The following is a 20,839-nucleotide window of genomic DNA, read 5'->3' as shown; positions in this document are numbered from 1 at the left end:
AGCCACTGTTTATATCATAAACAGTTTATGCTCTCTTCTGCAGATTTGGAGAATGAACGCTGTCCAGAAGTTCCTCACGGCAGAGATGTTGGGAAACTTTCAGTTCCGCTGATTGGTCCAGATGGTGACACCATGTTTTTATTCTCCGATGCTGGTGTCACCCTGAACTCCAAGCTCTCCCAGGACTCTGTGCTAGAGAACGCTTTGGAACTAGAGAAATACCTCAAGAGTCTGTCTCACTCTGGCCTGCTGATGGACTGCCCAACGCTAACACGGAGTGAGTTTGACCGCGGCTTCTACGACAACTACAGCGTCCGCAGCAAGCAGCGGCTCAAGCTGATGGGCGAGAAGCGACACCGCTGTGCCGAGTGCGGTAAAGGGTTCACCAGGAACTCTCACCTGAAGGCTCACCGGAGGACTCACACGGGGGAACGCCCCTACAAGTGCCTCGAGTGTCACAAGACCTTCAGCGAGAATTCCCACCTCACTGTCCACGGGCGGGTTCACTCTGGAGAGAAGCACTACAAGTGTAACATGTGTGGCAAGAGCTTCAGCGAGAACTCCAACCTCATCGTCCACCAACGGATTCACACCGGGGAGAAACCATACAGATGTCCCGAGTGTGACCTCTGCTTCAGCCAGCACTCCAGTTTGGTGCGCCACCGCCGCAAGCACACCGGAGCCCGGCCCTACCAGTGTGCGCAGTGCGAGAAAACCTTCAGCCAGAAGGGACACCTGAGCAACCACATCCGCACCCACACGGGAGAGCGGCCGTATAAGTGTGCCGAGTGTGGGAAGTCCTTCAGCGAGCACTCCCACCTCACCGGCCATCAGAAGATCCACAGCGGGGAGAAGCCTTACGTCTGTGACTTCTGCCAAAAGGCCTTCAGCAAGATCTCCAACCTGAAGGCCCACCGACAGATCCACACCGGGTACCGGCCCTACGCCTGCGCCCAGTGCGGCAAGTGTTTCACCCAGCATTCCACCCTGGTCCGACACCAGAAGGTCCACGCTGGCAAAATGGACCTTTTCTGGAGGAAGCTGTGCCAGGACTCTGAGGAGGCAAATGCAGATCCCTCCTGGATAAATGACCTTGTTCTCAGGAGGGTAGGTAGTCCCAGCGATCAGGGGGTGAAAGGAGAAGCAGTGCGTCCTCTGCTGGACCCAAGCTGACAGCAATAACGCCCCAATTCCAGGGACATTATTATTTAATTCTCTATAATCAGTCCAGCCGTCACTAGACGAGAGTTTCCGGAGCTAGTCTAGTTGAGTCGGCCCACCGGGAAACATCATAGACCACTGCAGCTCCTGGTCATGATTTGCGGCAAACTCACTGCTGGACTGGTCAAATAGAGGGAACATAATCCATGTTCTCCTGCAATAAAATCTAATGATCAAATCAGTTTTAGTGCAAAATATCGGTAATTATTGGCCGAATCCTGAGGGCTGCAGCCATTTTAGATCATGAGTTCCTCAGCAGGCTATGATTAAGAACCAGCAGGTCCGAAACATGTCGGCATTGTGCATGTGATGTTGTGCCCGGATACGTCCGTCAATAAAGAGTTCAAACTGTGGCATCGTGCGAGCCTCCTTTCTTCAAGATTATTCCTCAGCAGCTGCAGGACGCCTCCAGCCACTGATGGGATGGGTGTGTGTGGGGGGGAGGTGGGAGTGTCATACACTGTAAATTTGTTAAAAGCAAACAGTTTCACTTACCTGGGGCTTCCCGAAGCCCCCTGCAGCCGTCCTGTGCACTCGCCGGTCCTGCCTGAGGTTCCGTTATCCCGCAGGAGCTACTGTCATTACCGCCGACTTGTGACTGCACGCCCCGAGCAATGCAACACTTACTTCGCGTTCCCGCCAGCTATAGCGGGTGGGAACGTGAAGAAAGCGTCGCATTGCGCGGGGCGCGCAGGCGCAGTTGCCGTCGACTTGTAAGTCGGCGGTAATGAAAGTAGCTCGCGCGGGAGAATGGAGGCTCGGGCAGGACCGGCAAGGGCACAGGACTGCTGCAGGGGACTTCGGGAAGCCCCAGGTAAGTGAAACTGTTTTTAACTAATTTACAGTTCCGTTCTAAAGAGAATCTGAAGTGGAAATAAAGGAAGGCTCTGGGTCCTATAGAGCCTTCACGGTCCCTGCATTCCCCCGCAGGCTCCTCCTTCTTCCACTTCGGTTGGACTTCGTCAGTCTTTGGGAGCACTCAGGCTTCGGAAGACAGGCCACTCCATACTGCTCACGCGCTAGCGCCCTCTCTTGAGCCCAAGTGCTTCTGAAGACTTCCGAAGCCTCCTGTGGTGGGAGATTTGAACCGGGGATCCAGCGCTGGAACACAGGGACCGTGAGGAGAACGGAAAGGTTCTATAGGACCCAGAGCCTTCCCTCTGCTTAGGTAAGTATCTGTTTGATATTTTTCTTGCCACTTCAGATTCTCTTTAACCATTTCCGGACCTCAATGATTGAAGTCTACGCTCTGTTTTGATCTCCTTACTGCTGCCGGGGTGTAGATTTCAATCACCCAGCCGGGCATTCTCGCGGCTACCACCAAATGCGATGCCCTCTCCCCGCTGCAGTTCACTCGCCCTACCATCGTTATGATGGCACAGCTGTGTGAGACGGTCACGAGCCGATTTCACTGGCTCCAGACCTTGTCATCATTGTGAGCCAATCCCATTGGCTTATACTGATAGACAGCGCCAGGAGTCAATGAAAGCGGCTCCTGACATCTCACACGGCTGTGCCGTCATAACGACGGTAGGGCGAGTGAACTGCGGTGATGGGAGATTGGCATGACTGGTGGGTATGTGCAACGATTCGTTGGTAAGCGCCGTTCTTTGGTACCAGCAGTCTCTGGTCCTTAAGGGGGCAGAAGCTGCTGGTACGAAAGTGGTTAAAGTGTACCTGAGGCGAATCTCTGGTACGAAAACACATATTTACCGGAGAAGAGAGCTGGATCCTATAGCGGCTTCCTACGCTGTTCTCTGGTCCCCCATTGACGAGGGCAGCCTCCCCAAAGATCACCGACTAGGGCTTGTCAGAAAGGAACATCGGGAGTGCGCACCTCTTCAGACGCGAGTGCGGTTATACTGGGCTGCACTAGCACTGTAAGCCTTGCATGAGCGGGTCCATGCTACTGCACTGGTGTTCCAATGCTCACGTGGACACAGCACGGCCATGCTCGTGCCAGAAGAGGAGTGAGGCCCCGATGGTCTACAGGGTCATGGGCAGCGTAAAATCCGGATGATGGTGAAGCCAACGAGCAGGTCTTGTATCTGATTCAGGCTGGGAATGAGGCGGAGTCTTCAGGCTGCTGAACACTGCCAGTCACCACTAAAGATGGCCAATGAGATGCTAGCTTTTTTTTCTTGCATGTCATTTGACACTTTGCTGTGCTCTGGCTCAAGTGTAACCTCCCACTGCTCTGCAGATCCTCGGCTCCCACCATCCTTTGCTTTGACATCACCGTACTTAACAGTTTGGTATATAGTGCTGAGTTTCATCTAGCGTGCGTACAATTGTGGCTTTAGCCTAGGATAAATAAATGCTGATACATGTAATATGTGCGGTTATTCATCTGAGGCTGCATTTACTTAATATTAAGCCTTATGCTCAATAGCATAGTGACACATGCATTGGTGCTGATAGTGTGACGCGTGGGGCATTTTGTGCACCAGGCCCTTTCAGATCTGTTAAGGATGAGTTTTTTTTTTTCTTATGTCTCGATACCCAAAATTATGGAACTGAAAGGTGTATCCTACGAAAAAAAATACACTTGAGCTGCTGCATGTGCATAGAAAACAGTATAATTTATTGTGTAGCAGGAATTGATCGAGTGCACGGACCCCGTGACCCTGATAAAAAATTAACATAAAATAATACCAGCACAGCAATGAGGGGCGGAGCATAGCATAATCTGTTAAAGAGACACTGAAGTGAAAAAAAAATATGATGATTTGTATGTGCAGTACTGCTAAGAAATAAAACATTAGGAGCAGAGACACAAGTCTAATATTGTTTCCAGTTCAGGAAGAGTTAAAGGGACCCCGAGCAGTAACTAAAATCAAAACCTTCACTTACCTGGGGCTCTGAACCGCGCATGCGCAGTACTGTCACGCCGGCCACCGTGATGACGCTGAGTGGCTGGCACGATGACGCGAAGCGGCACAAAAGATTCAAAACAAGGAAGTGTCGGCCCGACACCCATCCCGGGTGTCGCCGGCAACGGAGCCACCAGCGGGACCCGCAGAAGAGTCAGGAGGACAGCGGTGGACCTCGCAGCCTACAGTGGGCTGGAGGAAGCCGCAGGTAAGTGAAAGTTTTGATTTTAGTTACTGCTCGGGTTCCCTTTAAGAAACTTCAGTTTTTATCTATTCAAAAGAGCCATTGAGCTCTGTCTTCTGAAGCTTGTTATCTCAACTGTCGGTCACTGTATTTTCTTTGCAGAGAAGGGTTCAAAAGTTCACTGGCCTGCTGTGTAAAATCATTTAGATTGCTGAGTAGTGTGTAAACTGCAAATATTAGAGAATGATGCAATGTTATAAAAATCACTATATAACTGAAAATAAAAATATGAGAACATTTTCTTTGCTACTAATGTTCAAGTAATTATCCGTATTACACAACCAATTCATTATATCATATTTTTTTTTGCTTCAGTGTCTAAGTGCAAAGGGTGGCATTACAAACCCTATTTACGTCTACTATGTTCTCCTTCGGCTGACTCATGCTGTGCTGGTATTAGTTTATGGGTATTCTTAATCAAATCAAGTGTCATTTTTTGGTTTGCTATAGTGTCCTATCACTGGAGCAGCTTCATGGGTGTATGGGTGGCCGTCCACTTAGCTAATTGTTGTTGAAAGCAGGTATACTTTGTTCTCATGACTGTATGATGGAGAGATCTACTGTAACAAAGAGTCCTCCAAACTCCAGGAAAGCGCAATGATGACATGCGCTCTGCACTACATAAACAGCTCCTCTTATCTGCGGCTCTTCAATACTTTCTACTTATTATTTAGCATGTAAACCCACAGTCATCGATCCTATTCCTGAATGCTGAGCTCGTTTCTTCATTGGTGTCGCATCTGAACAATCCCTTGGCCAGGACAGCATGTATGCAGACAGTGTCAGTGCAGTGTATGGGCCCTATCCCGAAAAATAGGGCTACAGAAGATGTCTTCTGGAGCGAGGAGCCAATGCCAGACGAGACCCACCTGCAGCCTCCAGCACATTTGCAGCAGAGGACATTCGCCTTAGATTTTTTTTTTATTTCTGTGCCATAATTAAAATAAATACCAAATTATCAAAATCACGTGTTACTGTGGATTACAGAGATTAGATGGTTTTTAAAGGCAAGCTTGCTAAATTGTCATAAATTGTCCTACTTCCACGTTAACATTTCCAGGTAAGGTCTCTCCTTTTTGGGCAGTAGAGAAAGAAATGGGCGACAGTGCTGAGAATCACAACGGTTCTTCACAGTAGGGATTTCCATCTTTGAATGTTTTACTCAATGTTTTTGAAATAGATATATTTAAACTCATTAAGATCATTGAAGAGTCCCCTCAAGGCTACAGTAATAAGCCGATAACCTGTCAAGTAGGGTGTTGGTGCCGCTACATTATAAAAACAGCAGAGAAGAACAGCCACACTGGAAGTAACATGACAATAACCCAAACAAATTAAATTAGTCTCAATCCAACGAATGTTCTACAAATACCGATAGTAGACAGGTTTCTGGTTACTTGGTGATCAGCTTATTTCTCTGCGTTCATATTCCTGTACCTAACTTACAAAAATCCAATTGTTACAGTAAACCCAAGACAAACCTCGGGTCAAAAACCAGATACTTACCTAAGAAGGAAGCCTCCGGATCCCATAGATGCTTCCCATGTCATCCTCCGGAACACCACTGCCACTCACAGTGGCCCCCCCTTTCCAAAGAAATGTTGGATTTCAGATCTGGGCCGATAGCCTCAACATCCATGAACTCGGCCATAATGTGCCTGCGCGAGTATGGATGCTCCTGTGTAGTAATCTGGAGCTGCTCATGCACTAATGGCTCCGTGCTACTGCACAGCTAGGCTCGCACATGTGCACCCCGGACAGCTAGTGCATGAAATGGAGCGCAGCCTGGACCTGCCAGAGGGTCCCGGTGAGTGGGTCGAGGAGGACATGGAAAGCCTTGGGTTCACTTTGTGAGTAGTGAATACAGTAGTCCACAACATGGCTACTACTTATCTCATCGTGAAGGTCACCAACTTTGTCGGTAGTTCAGTAGGGTTTCCAACACTACCTCTTCCTCAAAATGGCAAATTTAGGCTTGGCTTTTTTGAAAATCTAGTTTCTTTCGATAAATTATTTTTTTTCTAGTTATCACAAAAATAAATATTTTCCCTTTTTCGAGATCAAGCATTTTAAAACCTGCGTGTTCTTGGGATCTTATGAAATGATCTAACGTCTCAGTACAGCTTGAATGTCCATAGCCTTTGGCATGGCTGACTTTATTTTTTCACTTGTGGCTGAATGAAAAGTTTTGAAAATAAAACCAGTGCACAGTCTTGTTACTGAAATGAAGAAAGCCTCAGGAGACTCCCCACCTCTGCTCAGTAGTTCTCCACCCTCCCTGCTAGGTGGGTTCTTTGGTGGGTCTTTAGGTGGTGGGACTGGACGAAGCTCTTAGAGCACTGTGTGCACTGGTACGGCCGCTCCCCGGTGTGAATCCTCTGATGGACCTTAAGGATGGAGTTTTTGATGAACTTCTTGCCACACACCATGCACTGGTAAGGTTTCTCTCCCGTGTGAACCCTCTGGTGGACCATTAGTTCATAGGGCTGCCGGAAAGTCTTTATGCAGTGGCGGCAGTGGTACGGCCTCCCGCCGGTGTGACCGATCTGGTGTCGGAGGAAGCGGGAAAGATCGGAGAAGGTTTTAGCACATTCACTGCATTGGTAAGGTCGTTCTCTTCTCTGCTGGGGCAGTGGTGAGAGGATGCCCACATTGTTATGCCATCCATTCCACCGGTAGAAGGAGTCGTTCAGGATGTAGTCACCACCTGGGGCTTCCAGCTCTGTGGGCGTTTGTTGGTTCTCTGTAGGATATAAAAAGCAAGAATTAGTGCAGTCCAGCCACCTTAGGTAGCCATGCATCTAACGATGATGGGCAGATTCGACCAAGAGACAAATCCCTCTCTAAACAAATCTTATTAGAGAGAGATCTGTTGGCTGCTCATACACCGCAGGCCGATTTCCGATCTATTTCAGCATGAAATCTCTCGGGAATCGTCTGAGTCTGCTGCTTGGCCGCTGCCCCCTAGTGTGAGTACATGTCTGCATTTATACATTACCTGTCCTGTGTCTCGGTGCCCATCCGTCTTCCGAATCTGCTGCTCTTCCATTAGCGGTATACGTGCCGCCGGCGTGGCACGCGCATGCTATGCTCCGGTAGTGTGTATCCCGCTAATGGAAAAGCGGCAGATTCGGAAGACGGATGGGCACCGCGACACGAGGCAGGTAATGTATAAATGCCGACATGTACCGTACATTTATACACTGGGGGAACAGTGGCGGGGGCTTCATTGCTCTTCCGGTATCGCTCGCCAATCAACCACGACGCCCCAACACCTTGCAGCATGTCCGATAAATACATAAGACTAATTTAGGCCCAAATTGGGTCACATCCTTGATTGGGCATTCACTTGGCGGCATTGGTTTCCATCCGATTCGATTAACATTATTCAATCAGATGGTCAGCCAAGTGGAGTAATGTATGGCCACCTTTAGTCCTATACAATAACGTTTACTTATTCAGGAGTCCTAATGCAGTGGGGCAGGGGGGGGGGGGGGGGGGGTGTTGTCAAAAGATTGGTCACCCTTTAAGCTTTTACCTTCTGTCTGTTATGTACCACCACCATTACTGAGGAATACTTGCAGGCAATGCCCATCTGGTTTCCCGGCATTTACCGCCTCGGAAAGCAACATGTTGCTTTCGAGACGAGACGCAATTCCAGGATCTACCACCAGGCTTTAATGAAAGCAGCAAAAACAGCCCTAAATGCCTCCCATTCACTTAAATGGGGCGGCGTTAGATCCCCAAAAAAGCTGCGTCTAAAACGACGCAAAAGCGTCCGTGTGAACAGGCCTTACTCTCCACCTCCTTATTTGTTTCTCACATTTTAAGACGGTTATACAGGTAGTCCCCGACTTACGAACGACCCGCCGATACGAACGGCATGGATTCTGTGTTTCCATGGGAACAAGTCAAATTTTTTTTTTTCAAAATGGACTTGTAGTTTTTGAGAAAATCGATTTTAAAAAAATTCGAAGGAAAAATGGCTTTTAACCTCTTGAGGACTGCAGGGCTAAACCCCCCTAGTGACCAGGCAATTTTTAGTTTAAAAGGCCACTGCAGCTTTAAGGCCAAGCTGCAGGGCCGCACAACATAGCACACGAGTGATTCCCCCTCCCCTTTTCTCCCCACCAACAGAGCTCTCTGTTGGTGGGGTCTGATCGCTCCCCCCATGTTTATTTTTTTTTTAATAAATATTTGTGTTGCCCTTTTTAAAAAAAAAAAACCTCTTCCTTTAAATCCCTTCCCTCCCTCGCTCCCTCCCTCCCCACAGCCGGCCAATTACGGCGATCGGCTGTCATAGGCTTCTGCCTATGAGAGCCGATCGCTCTCTTGTCCCCCAGGGGGACAGCCGTGTCACACGGCTGTCCCCAGTGCAGTGCTGCTGCTGATCGCAGCGCTGCACAGAGTAAATAGACGGCGATCACGCCGTCTAACAGTCTCCCGAGCGGCAATAGCCGCTCGGAGACTGAAGGCAGGGCGGAGCTCCGCCCCCCAAGCAGGAGATGCGCGCGCAGCCTGCGCGCGATCTCCTGCAAAACAGAGCCCCAGGACTTTACGCCAATTGGCGTTAGGCGGTCCTGGGGCTGCCGCCGCGGCCACGCCTACTGGCGTGACGCGGTCGGCAAGAGGTTAAACTTGTGTAAGCAGGTACAGAGGTGACAGAGGGGGACATTGGAGGCACAGGGGGGCACAGAAGAGATACAGGGGACAGAGATGGCACAATGTTCCGACTTAAGAGCAGATTCAGGTTAAAAACGAACCTGCAGTCCCTATCTCGTTTGTTAACCGGGGACTACCTGTATTTGTATTCATATTACCCGCTTTGAGATGCTATGAAGTGACTCGCATGAGGGTTAAAAACTTTTCCTGCCTTATGGAAAATTTAAAAACAAAAAAATTGACCCATAAATGTCCACCTTTAGATTACCAATAGATAGATCATGTTGTGCCGGGGAACAAAAGTGCCATCATCACCCTGCCAATGCCATGAAGACCAGAAAGGAGACCACAGTCACCTTGGTTGGAGTGTTGGGTGGTTCCTCTCTCTTCTGGTGATTGGTTGAGCCACATCTCCGCCATGTCTTGGAGCTCCATCGCTGAGTCGCTGTCTAAAGAAAAGTGGCCACCATCAGATACATGATCTGGGGAACAAAGCCCACCACAGAGGGTTCAGTCATTAACAGAGGCATATTAAGTAGCGTGGTCCTCTTAAGTCTACCAATGACTGACTGGCTGCTCGATGTGATGAGTTTATTGTTCATTGCATTTCTCCTCCCTTTGTAGTTTATTAGATAAAGTATAAACAACCACATTTATTGTTAAGACTACCTTATATAAATAATACACCTTAAAGAACTTAAAATGTACCTGAGACCTAGCACCAGGCCGTTTACCGTACTTTGTTGGAGAGAACGGTCCCATATATAGAGCTGAATAAAGGCAGCTGGTTTACTTTAAGTGGGATTTGTGAGGGAGCAGGCTGGTGTTGTAATTTATTTTCTGGTTGAACTCGATGGACGTATGTCTTTTTTCAACCCAAATAACTGTAACTATGTAAGAACGGTGGCATGTATAAAGCTGAATAAAGTCAGCTGGTTTACTTTGTTGGGAGGGAACGGTATAATACATAGAGCGGAATAAAGTCAGCTGGTTTGCTGTGTTGGGAGAGAAGGATTACATGTATAGAGCTGAATAAAGTCAGCTGGTTTGCGGTGTTGGAATGATGGAGGAGAAAGCCCCTTCTGTGGGCAGCATATGCAATCTGAGTGGAGACAGCTACACCTGCTCTGTAACCCAGAGAAGACTTTAAACCCACAGCCAAATGTCTACAGGAGATAAATAGAAAATATTTCACATTTACTTTGTGAGAAGTAAAACAAAAAGGGGGAAGGAGGAAGAGGAGGAGTCCAGCCTGGTGAAGTACGGAAGTACAAAGTGAAATATGTGTTCTTTGGTAGAGAATAATCACAGGACATTGGTTGTCCAGGATGTTGGGGAAGTACTCTGGGGAAAGGTTTATTCAGGCCCAATGGTGATGAATAACTCTCACCAGTGAAGCCTAGGAGGGTGGACATCTCATGTGTCCATCTCTGAGGACCACAGATGGGGATGTACGGCACAACATGCAGCTCCAACACTGAGGAGATGCCCACGAGATCAAATCATTCACATGTTGAAACCTTGAGGTCAGAAGCGTGAAAGGTGGCCCGTTCTGGGGAGCCATTTCTCGGGTACGGTCTTTCTAGACAGAGACTTCGGCTCCTTTTACACTTGGTGCGGAGTGATTGTACACCATCGTACCACGCCCGACAAGTCACACCGTGCGTTATAGCCACACTGCCACAAAATCAGTAATACATACATTCAGGGGTTACCGGCCACTGCAAAAGCAACTCTAGCGGTGCCGCCATGGGACTTGATGCAAGACGCCGCACCGCATTCCGTGTGGTATCTCCATAGGGTGGATTTGTGTGACGCAACGCAATGGACCGCCCCACGTGTAAAAGAAGCATAAATGTGAAGAAGCTGTCTCTGTCTGGATTCATGACCTGACTTTCTCTTAAAGAGAACCCGAGGTGGGTTTGAAGAATATTATCTGCATACAGAGGCTGGATCTGCGTATACAGCCCAGCCTCTGTTGCTATCCCAAACCCCCCTAAGGTCCCCCTGCACTCTGCAATCCCTCATAAATCACAGCCACGCTGCTGACAAACAGCTTGTCAGAGCTGGCTGTGTTTATCTCTATAGTGTCAGTCTGCTGCTCTCCCCGCCTCCTGCAGAACTCCAGTCCCCGCCTGCATCCCTTCCCTCCCTGCTGATTGGAGGGAAAGGACGGGGGCAGGGACCGGAGCTATGCAGGAGGCGGGGGAGCAGCCGAGACTGACACTACAGATGTAAACACAGCCTCACAGCATTTATGAGGCATTGCAGAGTGCAGGGGGACCTTAGTGGGGTTTGGGATAGCAACAGAGGCTGGGCTGTATAGGCAGATCCAGCCTCTGTATGCAGATAACATTCTTTAAACACACCTCGGGTTCTCTTTAACACACCCTGTACACATTAAAGTGGACCTGACCTCTTGCACTGGACAGTTTAGCCTGTCTAATTCTCCCTCATCTGTGGCTGATCACCACTGTAATTTGATCTCTCAGCTGTGTCAGCTCAGGAACCTCCTCTGCCTGGGCAGAGCAGCTAATTGGTAAACACAGGCTGTTAACAATATGTCTGCTTCCATGAAAGCAGGAAGTAGACACACTGCAGATTTATTGCAGGATTTTTATCAGCTGTAACAAAGAAATGTTTTTCTGTAAAGGTTATGATGCTATTGTGTATCTTTTCGAGCAGAGAGGAAGTTTAGAGTTCAGGTCCACTTTAACAGTTATTGTCATGTCAGTTTGAGACTGCCATTGTTTATGGATTCAGAGATGGTTCTGTGCTGGACTTAATCCACCGTGAGGTTCCTCACTGAAAGTGTCAGGATCTCCTTCTATTACTCACCAATGAAAATCATCATTTATAAGCGCAATAAAAAATGATTGAAAACTGAACTTTAAGGTCCATACACAAGCTAGATCATGCAAGTCAAACTCCGGCCCGTTGGCCAAATCCGGCCTGCAAAGCCATCAGATGTTGGCCCACAAGTGGTTTCCCAACTTTGCATTATGTTTGGCCCACTCTAGACCACCAGAAAAGCTATATTGGAGGGTAAGCCCTAGATCATCAGGGAAGCCATATGAGAAGGGGGCAGCATTAGACACCAGGGAACTGTAAAAGAGAAGGGATGGGGGCCACTAGACACCAGGGAACTATACAGGGGTAGGTGGGGGCCACTAAACACCAGGGAACTATACCGGGGAAGGTGGGGGCCACTAAACACCAGGGAACTATATAGGGGGTTGAGGGAGGACACTAAACACAGGGGAACTGTATGGGATGGAGGGAGGACACTAAACACAGGGGAACTGTATGGGATGGAGGGAGGACACTAAACACAGGGGAACTGTATGGGATGGAGGAGGCTATTAGACACCAGGAAGAGAGGTGGCCACTAGGTCGGCCTGCAACTTGGTCCCAGAGTTTAATTTTTCTCCCACTATTTGAGTTTGACACTCCTGAGCTAGATAAAAGTTGGCATACACAAATGAGCAACTTCGCTCAAATGACATTTCCTGGCAAAAAGCAATGACAAGCAGTCAAAGAAAACCAGAGAAGTTACAATACAAAGAATCAATACTTACCCGGGGCTTCCTCCAGCCCCATAAGCACGTGGGAGTCCCTCCCCGTCCTCCCGCGGTCTCCTGTTCAGCCGGATTCAGCCCCGGTAACTGGTTCAGTCCCGTCAGCCAGGGTCTACTGCGCATGGGGGGGGGGAAGGTCCACAACTGACCTAACTAAACCAGTTACTGGGGCTGATTGCGGCTGAACGGGAGACCGCAGGAGGACGGCAAGGGACTCGGACGTGGTTATGGGACTGAACGAAGCCCCGGGTAAATATGGAATCTTTGTATTATAACGTCTCTGGTACACTTTAAAACGACATTGTCCACACACAGCGATATTCCAAATGATTATGTAGTTTATAAACAGCATGCATAAACGGAAATTGGCATCGCACACGACCAAGAACAATGTCATTTGAATGACTTGTACACACTGGCCGACTATATGATATCTGCCAAATAGTCTACGTTGATTTGCCAAGTGGATCGGGCAGAATACACAATATTGGCCACTCGTCATTGTCGTTTAGCTACAATTGTTTATGATTCTCATCCGAAGTGGTGAAAATTGTTGTTCCTCGAACATTTCAAACAACTTTTCTCCAGCGTGTGTACAAAGCTTTAGGCTGGAGGTGACCTATCTTTCAATAAAGAATAAAAGCAGAGTGCAGAACTGGACTGTAATAGACAAGGCGTCAATAGATGCTACCAAAAAAAAAACAAACATGGGGGCCACCAGGAACTCTCAAGACCAGATAGACTAATTCTACTGCTACAGCTTTTACACCTTCATGGGAAGTGTTGCACCCAAGCTAAAGCGTCTAATTCCCTGACAAAAGAAACGGATACGTTTATTAGGGGACCTAATGCTCTTCACAACCAGATGGTCAGTGAGATGTTGAGGACTCTGGTTGAATGGACATTGTATGCAGTTTGGAACTGAGCCAATCAGATGCATTCCCTGGCAATATTGATTGGCTGTTTTCCAGGCAGCATAAATATTGCATGAGAACTCGAATAATTAGCATTTCACTGACCACTTGTAATCACTACTGGTAAGCCATACATGTCAGACTCCGGCTTCTTGGCCAAATCCGGCCTGCAGAGCCATACATTGTGGCCCGCATGTGGTTTCCCCACTTAGCATTGTTTGTCCCACTCTAAACCACTAGGGAAGCTATATTGGAGGGTAAGCCCTAGATCACCAGGGAAACCATTTGGGGGAGGGGGGCAGCACTAGAAAGCAGGAAACTGTATAGGGGAGGGAACGATGTCACTAGACACTAGGGAACTGTATAGGAGAGGGAGGGGCATCTAGACACTAGGGAACTGTATAGGGGAGGGAGGAGGCATTAGACATCAGGGAAATGTATAGGGGAGGGAAGGGGGCACTAAACACCAGGGAACAGTATAGGGGGTCACTAGACACCAAGGAACTGTATAGGGGAGGGAGGAGGCCACTAGACACCAGGGAAATGTATAGGGGAGGGCGGAGACCACTAGACACCAGGGAACTGTATAGGGGAGGGAGGTGGTCACTAGACACCAGGGAACTGTATGGAGAGGGAGGAGGCCACTAGACACCAGGGAACTGTATAGGGGAGGGAGGAGGCCACTAGACACCAGGGAACTGTATAGGGGAGGGAGGAGGCCACTAGACACCAGGGAACTGTATAGGGGAGGGAGGAGGCCACTAGACACCAGGGAACTGTATATGGGAGGGAGGAGACTAGTGATGGGTCGTTCGCGAACGAGCCGTCTCTAAGAGCCGGCTCTTTGCTGCGAACGACAAGAGCTGGCTCTCAGTTTTAAAAGAGCCGATGCCTCAGCCGCCCCACTCAGCTCTGCTTTGCTCTGTAATAAAGGGCGCTGAGGCATGCTGGGAGATGTAGTCCTCCTCTTGCAGCTTGTAGGAGTGTATGGGGAGGAGCAGAGCAGTAGGGATTGCCCCAGTCAGAGAAGCAGTCTGGAGTTGTCATGGAGACGGGGGCGGGGCTTTTATTCCGATTCTGAGTGGTGTCTAGTGATATTTAATGAAGAGCCGATTGAGAGCCGTGAGAGCCGGCTCTTTAATGGGAGCCGATTCAGAAGAGCCGATTCTCCGAGAAGAGCCGGAATTCCCATCACTAGTGGAGACTACTAGATGCCAGGGAACTGTATGGAGAGGGAGGAGGCCACTAGACACCAGGGAAATGTATAGGGGAGGGAAAGAGGCACTAAACACCAGGGGACTGTATAGGGGAGGTGTAGGGGGTCACTAGACACCAAGGAACTGTAGAGGGGAGGGAGGAAGGACCACTAAACACCAAGAAAATGCATGGGGGGGGGGGGGGGATAGGCCACTAGACACCAGGGAACTGTGTGTGTGTATGTGTGTGGCATTAAACACCAGGGAACTGTGTATCGAACTGTGTTGGGAGGGGGCCATTAGACACGAGGAAACGGTATAGGGGAGGGAGGAGACTATTAGACACCAAGGAATTTTAGAAGGGCTGGAGGTGGCCACTAGACATTGAGGTTGGCCCATGACTTGGTCCCAGTCCCAGTGTTCAATTTTTGCCCACCTTGTATTTAACACCCCTTCGCTAAACAATGGTACTGGCCAAAGTCAGCTTGCAGTTCTCATTACTGAATATCAGTGATTCACCAAAAACGTTTATGTTCATCAAGTAGTCGTAATCTCGATCCTGTTCAATCAGACAACCCTAATCTCATCGTTCATCAAGCAGAGAGAATGAAACACACACACCTAACATCTTTTTAAAACATATTTTATTTTTTACTCTGTATTCTATTTTTGTTTATTTATGCCAGTATACATCTGGCAGTTCTTAGGCTAAATTCACCAGCTAGAAAATAACCACAGAGACCCAAGGACTAACTGAACATAGCAGGTGGACAGTAATAAAAGACGGCAGTGGGGAAGCAGCCTGAGGGATCTAAGTTATTTTTCGTTTCGGGGGGATGGGCTGATTGCTGCTACAAGCGCCCATGACCTGTGGTCTCAGTCCCATGTGGACAGTGGGCTGATCTGTAGTCCGGCTGTTTGCTGGCGGACGGGACATTGGGCGCACAGCCTCCACACCCTGCTGTATAATGCTGCCTAGAGCGGCCAGTCCTTCTGTCTGCTGGATGTGGAGGAGGTTCAGAGAGTAGGCGATCTGGGACAAGATGGAGTTCTGTTCCTGCATTAATATGTTAGACTCCTGTTGGTTAGAAGACAAGTTGTGAAGAGTCCGATTTAGCGTGGAGAAATGTTTGTCTTGGCGCCCTGACTCCAAACTTGGTTCTTCTTCTTCTTCGATCATGTTGGAGGAGTGAGGCTTGTTTCCAGGTGAAATGATAGAAGGTTCTTCAGAAGAGTCTTTACTTGAGTCCTCTTGCATACTCTGATACTGACGGGAAAAGACAGAGGCAGCCAAGGATTCTGGATGGACCAGATCTACGGCAGGAGAATAGACTGCGGCTGCCAGAGATTCATGATGAACCAGATCTACAGGGGGAGAGAAAATGGTGGCTGCCAGGGACTCCTGATGGAGCAGATCTACAGAAGGTGAGTATATAGTAGCTGCCAAGGACTCCTGATGGACCAGGTCTATGGGACGAGAGAAGGTGGTGGCTCCTAAGGACTCCTGATGGACCAGGTCTATGGGACGAGAGAAGGTGGTGGCTCCTAAGGACTCCTGATGGACCAGGTCTATGGGAGGAGAAAAGATAGTGGCTGCAAGTGCCTCCTGATGGACCAGATCTACGGGGATGAAACAAAAAATGTTTATGTTAATAAAGTGATAGTGGAAGTTTTCTCAGACATGTGGAACTCATCCACAAACACAAAAGAAATTCTGAACATTTTATTAAATTTGTGTTCCTTTCTGACTGCTCTCTTCCATGTTTCTACAAGCCATAAAAGTCTACCATTGAACAGCAGATGGTGACATTGCATGGGTTATTTCATGCAATCTTTTAGCTTATTTCTACAAATACTTGGGGAGAGTCGCCCACCTCTTAACACTTTTACCAAGTGAAAAATAAACCAGGAAAATCTATTTCAGAGGTTTATAAGGATCTTCTGCCTGTTGCCTACACCTCCCTAACCCAAACAAACGCCATTACACTTCATAAACTTAACAAGAAAACACCCTCAAGCTTCATCAGTGGAGATATAATTTAACGTTTGCTTGGATTTTACGCGTTTTCTAATACCGCTCCTATTTTTCACCACATTTTCACCATACAGTTCAGTCGTGGAATTACTTAACGATGGTAAAAATACAGCAGGCAATGAGAGAAGGCAACATGCGGTAAAATAGACCTCCAAGTATTCTTTATCATACACACAACATGACAAATGAAACATGGCTTTGTGACAAAGCAATATCAGTGTTTATTTAATGTGATCAAGATCCACGTGTAAGATGCAGCCACCCTGAACCAAACAGAAGCCATGTTCTCTTCACAACATACAATGAAGCTCGACTATCTGGGATGGGATATTGGCCTTCCTCGTCCCAGGCCACTGGGCAGCAGGATGTGCGGAACTCCAGTCCTGGAGGCCCATATCCAGGCCAGTGTTTAGGATGGACTGAGAAATGGAGGAATGTGATCTCCTTGATGAACCACGCCCTTCCTGATTCAGGGCCATCAATTCATTCGTGCAGTCTAAAAATGTGTGAGGACCTCGGCCCTCCAGGACTGAAGTTTGGCAGCCCTGCATTAGAGGATGGAAAAACCAATTGGGCAAACGTGGGTCAATAAACAGTTGCCCTGAGTTTTCCCACAGGAGATATTTTTGCATTTAATCTATAATAGGTGATGAGGCTCCCAGGAAGCAAAGAAAGTGCTGAACATAAGCTGACCTTAGTTAACTTAAAGAGACACTGAAGGAAAAAAATTATAATATAATGATTTGTATGTGTAGTACAGCTAAGAAATAAAACATTAGGAGCAGAGACATGCGTCTAATATGGTTTCCAGTACAGGGTGAGTTAACACACTCCAGTTGTTATCTATGCAAAAAAGCCATTGAGCTCCACGTCTTTCAAAGTCGCAGAGAGCTCTGTGTTCTAAAGCTTATTATCTCAAGTGTCAGTCATTGGGCCTGATTCACAAAGCGGTGCAAACTGTTTAGCACGGGCGTGCTAAACAGTTAGCACGTGAAGTGCATTTCGCAGACTTTTGCGCGCGCAAAAGTCCGCGAAATACACTTAACGTGCTAACTGTTTAGCACACCCGTGCTAAACAGTTTGCACCGCTTTGTGAATCAGGCCCATTGTGTCTTCTTTTTCTCTCCAGAGGACAGGTCAAAAGTTCACTGGCCTGCTCTGTAAAATCATTTAGAATGCTAAGCAGTGTGTAAACTACAAATATTAGAGAAAGATGCAATGCTATAAAAAACACTATATAACTGAAAATAAAAATATGAGAATATTGTCTTTGCTACTAATGTTTTAGTAATTATCCGGACTATACAACCAATTCATTATATCATATTTTTTTTTTCGCATCAGTGTCTCTTTACATTTTCTTACCTACCTCATCACTTGCTAGGTACTGAATGAGAAAACATCTCAAGAGAAACTGGGGGGAAAGTTTATTGCATCAAGGCCCTGGTCTTCCTTTACCATCAGTTGCCTGGGAATAATGTCTGGCACACAAAGCAGGAGGTAACGCCTAGCAATGTCCATGTTCATTTAAAGCTAACTAGCTGGTTCTCATCTACCTCTGTGGCTCATCTGCTGTAAGTGAAAGATAACCTGACTTCTACAAGAACACGTACAGTTATCTGCATTGGGAATAGGAAGGCTTTCTCTATAGTGTAGAGATCTCCGGGGAGTGGGAGGGTTCTCTAATCTGTTATAAAAGGGAGGGCTGTGCACGGCTGTATACTGTAAGGACCCATAAAAAGTGGGAGGCCTCTCAGGATAATGTGGGACTCTCTACGGATGTGGCAGAGTTCTGTAGATGGTGGTGATGGTAGAAGGTTCTGCATAGTGCAGTGATCTCCAAGGAATTGGTGGTGGTAGTGGAGGTGGTGGCAGTGGAGGTGGTAGGTTCTACATAGTGCAGTGATCTCCAGGGAACAGGTGGTGGAGGTGGAACGTTCTGCATAGTGCAGTGATCTCCAGGGAACAGGTGGTGGTGGTGGAGGTGGTAAGTTCTGCATAGTGCAGTGATCTCCAGGGAACAGGTGGTGGAGGTGGAACGTTCTGCATAGTGCAGTGATCTCCAGGCAACAGGTGGTGGTGGTGGAGGTGGTAAGTTCTGCATAGTGCAGTGATCTCCAGGGAATAGGTGGTGGTGGTGGAGGTGGAAAGTTCTGCAAATGTATGTAAATGTATGCCGCTTTAAAATGGACCAGAAATTGATTGGTCCATTTCAAGTTGCCTAAATTTGCATACAATATTTTTATTATCCTTCATTAAAGGAAAAGGGAAAAGTTCAGTTAAACTTCCCTGGGGCTTCTTCCAGCCCCATGTAATTCTTCAGGTTCCTCACTGTCCTCCTGGTCCCCTCTGTTGTGCCACTGTCTGCCCCGGTAACATCAGCAATGGGCGCAGCCCAGGTCACGTGCCTCCATGCTCACACTACCGTGGCTGGAAAAATTGTGCGCATGCAGAGTTGCAAGATTTACGAACTGCGCATAGGCAGAATGCTTCCGGCTACGGGAGCACGATCGAGAAGGCACGAGTGGACAGGACAGTACATGGGGGACCAGTGTCACAACCAAGAGGGCCGAGAGGACGGTGAGGGATCTGAAACACTACAGGTGGCTAGAAGAAGCCCGAGGTCAGCCAAACTGAACTTCTCTTCATCTACTAACTCTGAATTATTTCCTTTCCATTGACCATCCCTAGTAGGGATCTATAAGAAGAGTGAAACCTCTCTACATAGCATGGAGCTTCAGACCTCTCCAGGGAATGGGGTCTAGGAGCTTCAGGCCTCTCCAGGCAATGGGGTCTAGGAGCTTCAGACCTCTCTAGGGAATGGGGTCTAGGAGCTTCAGACCTCTCTAGGGAATGGGGTCTAGGAGCTTCAGACCACTCCAGGGAATGGGGTCTAGGATCTTCAGACCTCTCCAAGGAATGGGGTCTAGAAGCTTCAGACCTCTCCAGGGAATGGGGTATAGGACAGGCATGGGCAAACTCGGCCCTCCAGCTGTTACGGATCTACAAGTCCCACAATGCATTTGCCTTTATGAGTCATGGCTGTGGCTGTCAGACTCCTGCAATGCATTGTGGGACTTGTAGTTCCTAAACAGCTGAAAGGCCAAGTTTGCCCATGCATGTCTAGGAGCTTCAGACCTCTCCAGGGAATGGGGTGTAGGAGCTTCAGACCTCTCCAGGGAATGGAATCTAGGAGCTTCAGGCCTCTCCAGGCAATGGGGTCTAGGAGCTTCAGACCTCTCCAGGGAATGGGGTCTAGGAGCTTCAGACCTCTGCAGGGAATGGGGTATAGGAGCTTCAGACCTCTCTAGGGAATGGGGTCTAGGAGCTTAAAACCTCTCCAGGGAATGGGGTCTAGGAGCTTCAGACCTCTCCAGGGAATGGGGTCTAGAAGCTTCAGACAGCTCCAGGGAATGGGGTCTAGGAGCTTCAGACCGCTCCAGGGAATGGGGTCTAGGAGCTTCAGACCTCTCCAGGGAATGGGGTCTAGGAGCTTCAGACCGCTCCAGGGAATTGGGTCTAGGAGCTTCAGACCGCTCCAGGGAAAGGGGTCTAGGAGCTTCAGACCGCTCCAGGGAATGGGGTCTAGGAGCTTCAGACCTCTCCAGGGAATGGGGTCTAGAAGCTTCAGACCTCTCCAGGGAAAGGAGTCTCAGAGATTCCAAATTGGCAAGGTCCAAGGTTGGCTAGCACACATGTCAACACATGATTGACAATTGTTTTAGGCCCACAGAGGGTCCCCTTCATCGAAAAGTGCAGACACAACATTGTATGTCTGCAATTTCTGATGAAGGGGACCCTCCATGGCCCCGAAACAGTTGAGTTGACTCATGCATTGAATAAATACTTCAGCAATATACCTATGGTGTGCTAACCAACCTTGGACTTTGCTTATTGTACTGGGTGTTTGCTTTGCACCCCGGTTATGCACCCAACTACATACATCAAAGTGTGCCACTTCCAAACCTCCTACTTCACATTCTCCAGAGAATGCTTTGCATTGCTATCTGTGCAAGGTAAGGGATCTACGGGGAATTGGTGGTGGTGTCTCTCTCATGCAGAGATAGGGAATGATAGGAGGCGCTTTGTAATGCAGGGAGCTATCTATGTGCAATG

General features: G+C 48.2%; 2 protein-coding genes across 14 annotated transcripts in view; one reads left to right on the top strand and one right to left on the bottom strand.

Annotated features, from left to right (window-relative positions):
* LOC137571123 (zinc finger protein interacting with ribonucleoprotein K-like) overlaps nucleotides 1–1,574 on the top strand; it is a 30,181-nt gene extending 28,607 nt beyond the window's left edge. For all 9 annotated transcript variants that reach the window (XM_068279845.1, XM_068279843.1, XM_068279838.1 and 6 more), the window contains one exon: nucleotides 44–1,574. In XM_068279845.1, coding sequence (XP_068135946.1) covers nucleotides 44–1,173 — 1,130 coding nt within the window. In that variant the 3' untranslated portion in view covers nucleotides 1,174–1,574. The remainder of the gene's footprint in view (nucleotides 1–43) is intronic.
* A 4,888-nt stretch (nucleotides 1,575–6,462) lies between these two features.
* The window catches only part of LOC137571121 (zinc finger protein 544-like), a 119,433-nt gene continuing 105,056 nt past the window's right edge, over nucleotides 6,463–20,839 (bottom strand). For 3 of the 5 annotated variants that reach the window (XM_068279830.1, XM_068279832.1, XM_068279831.1), the window contains one exon: nucleotides 15,316–16,308. In XM_068279830.1, the coding sequence (XP_068135931.1) occupies nucleotides 15,500–16,308 (809 nt within the window). In that variant the 3' untranslated portion in view covers nucleotides 15,316–15,499. Of the gene's footprint in view, nucleotides 7,082–9,356; nucleotides 9,483–15,315; nucleotides 16,309–20,839 lie in introns of those variants that run through there. The other 2 variants (XM_068279833.1, XM_068279834.1) reach the window with 2 other exon arrangements.

This window comes from Hyperolius riggenbachi, chromosome 4 (genome assembly GCF_040937935.1).
Source record: "Hyperolius riggenbachi isolate aHypRig1 chromosome 4, aHypRig1.pri, whole genome shotgun sequence".
Lineage (NCBI taxonomy): Eukaryota > Metazoa > Chordata > Amphibia > Anura > Hyperoliidae > Hyperolius > Hyperolius riggenbachi.
This window is presented reverse-complemented; position numbering and strand designations above follow the sequence as displayed.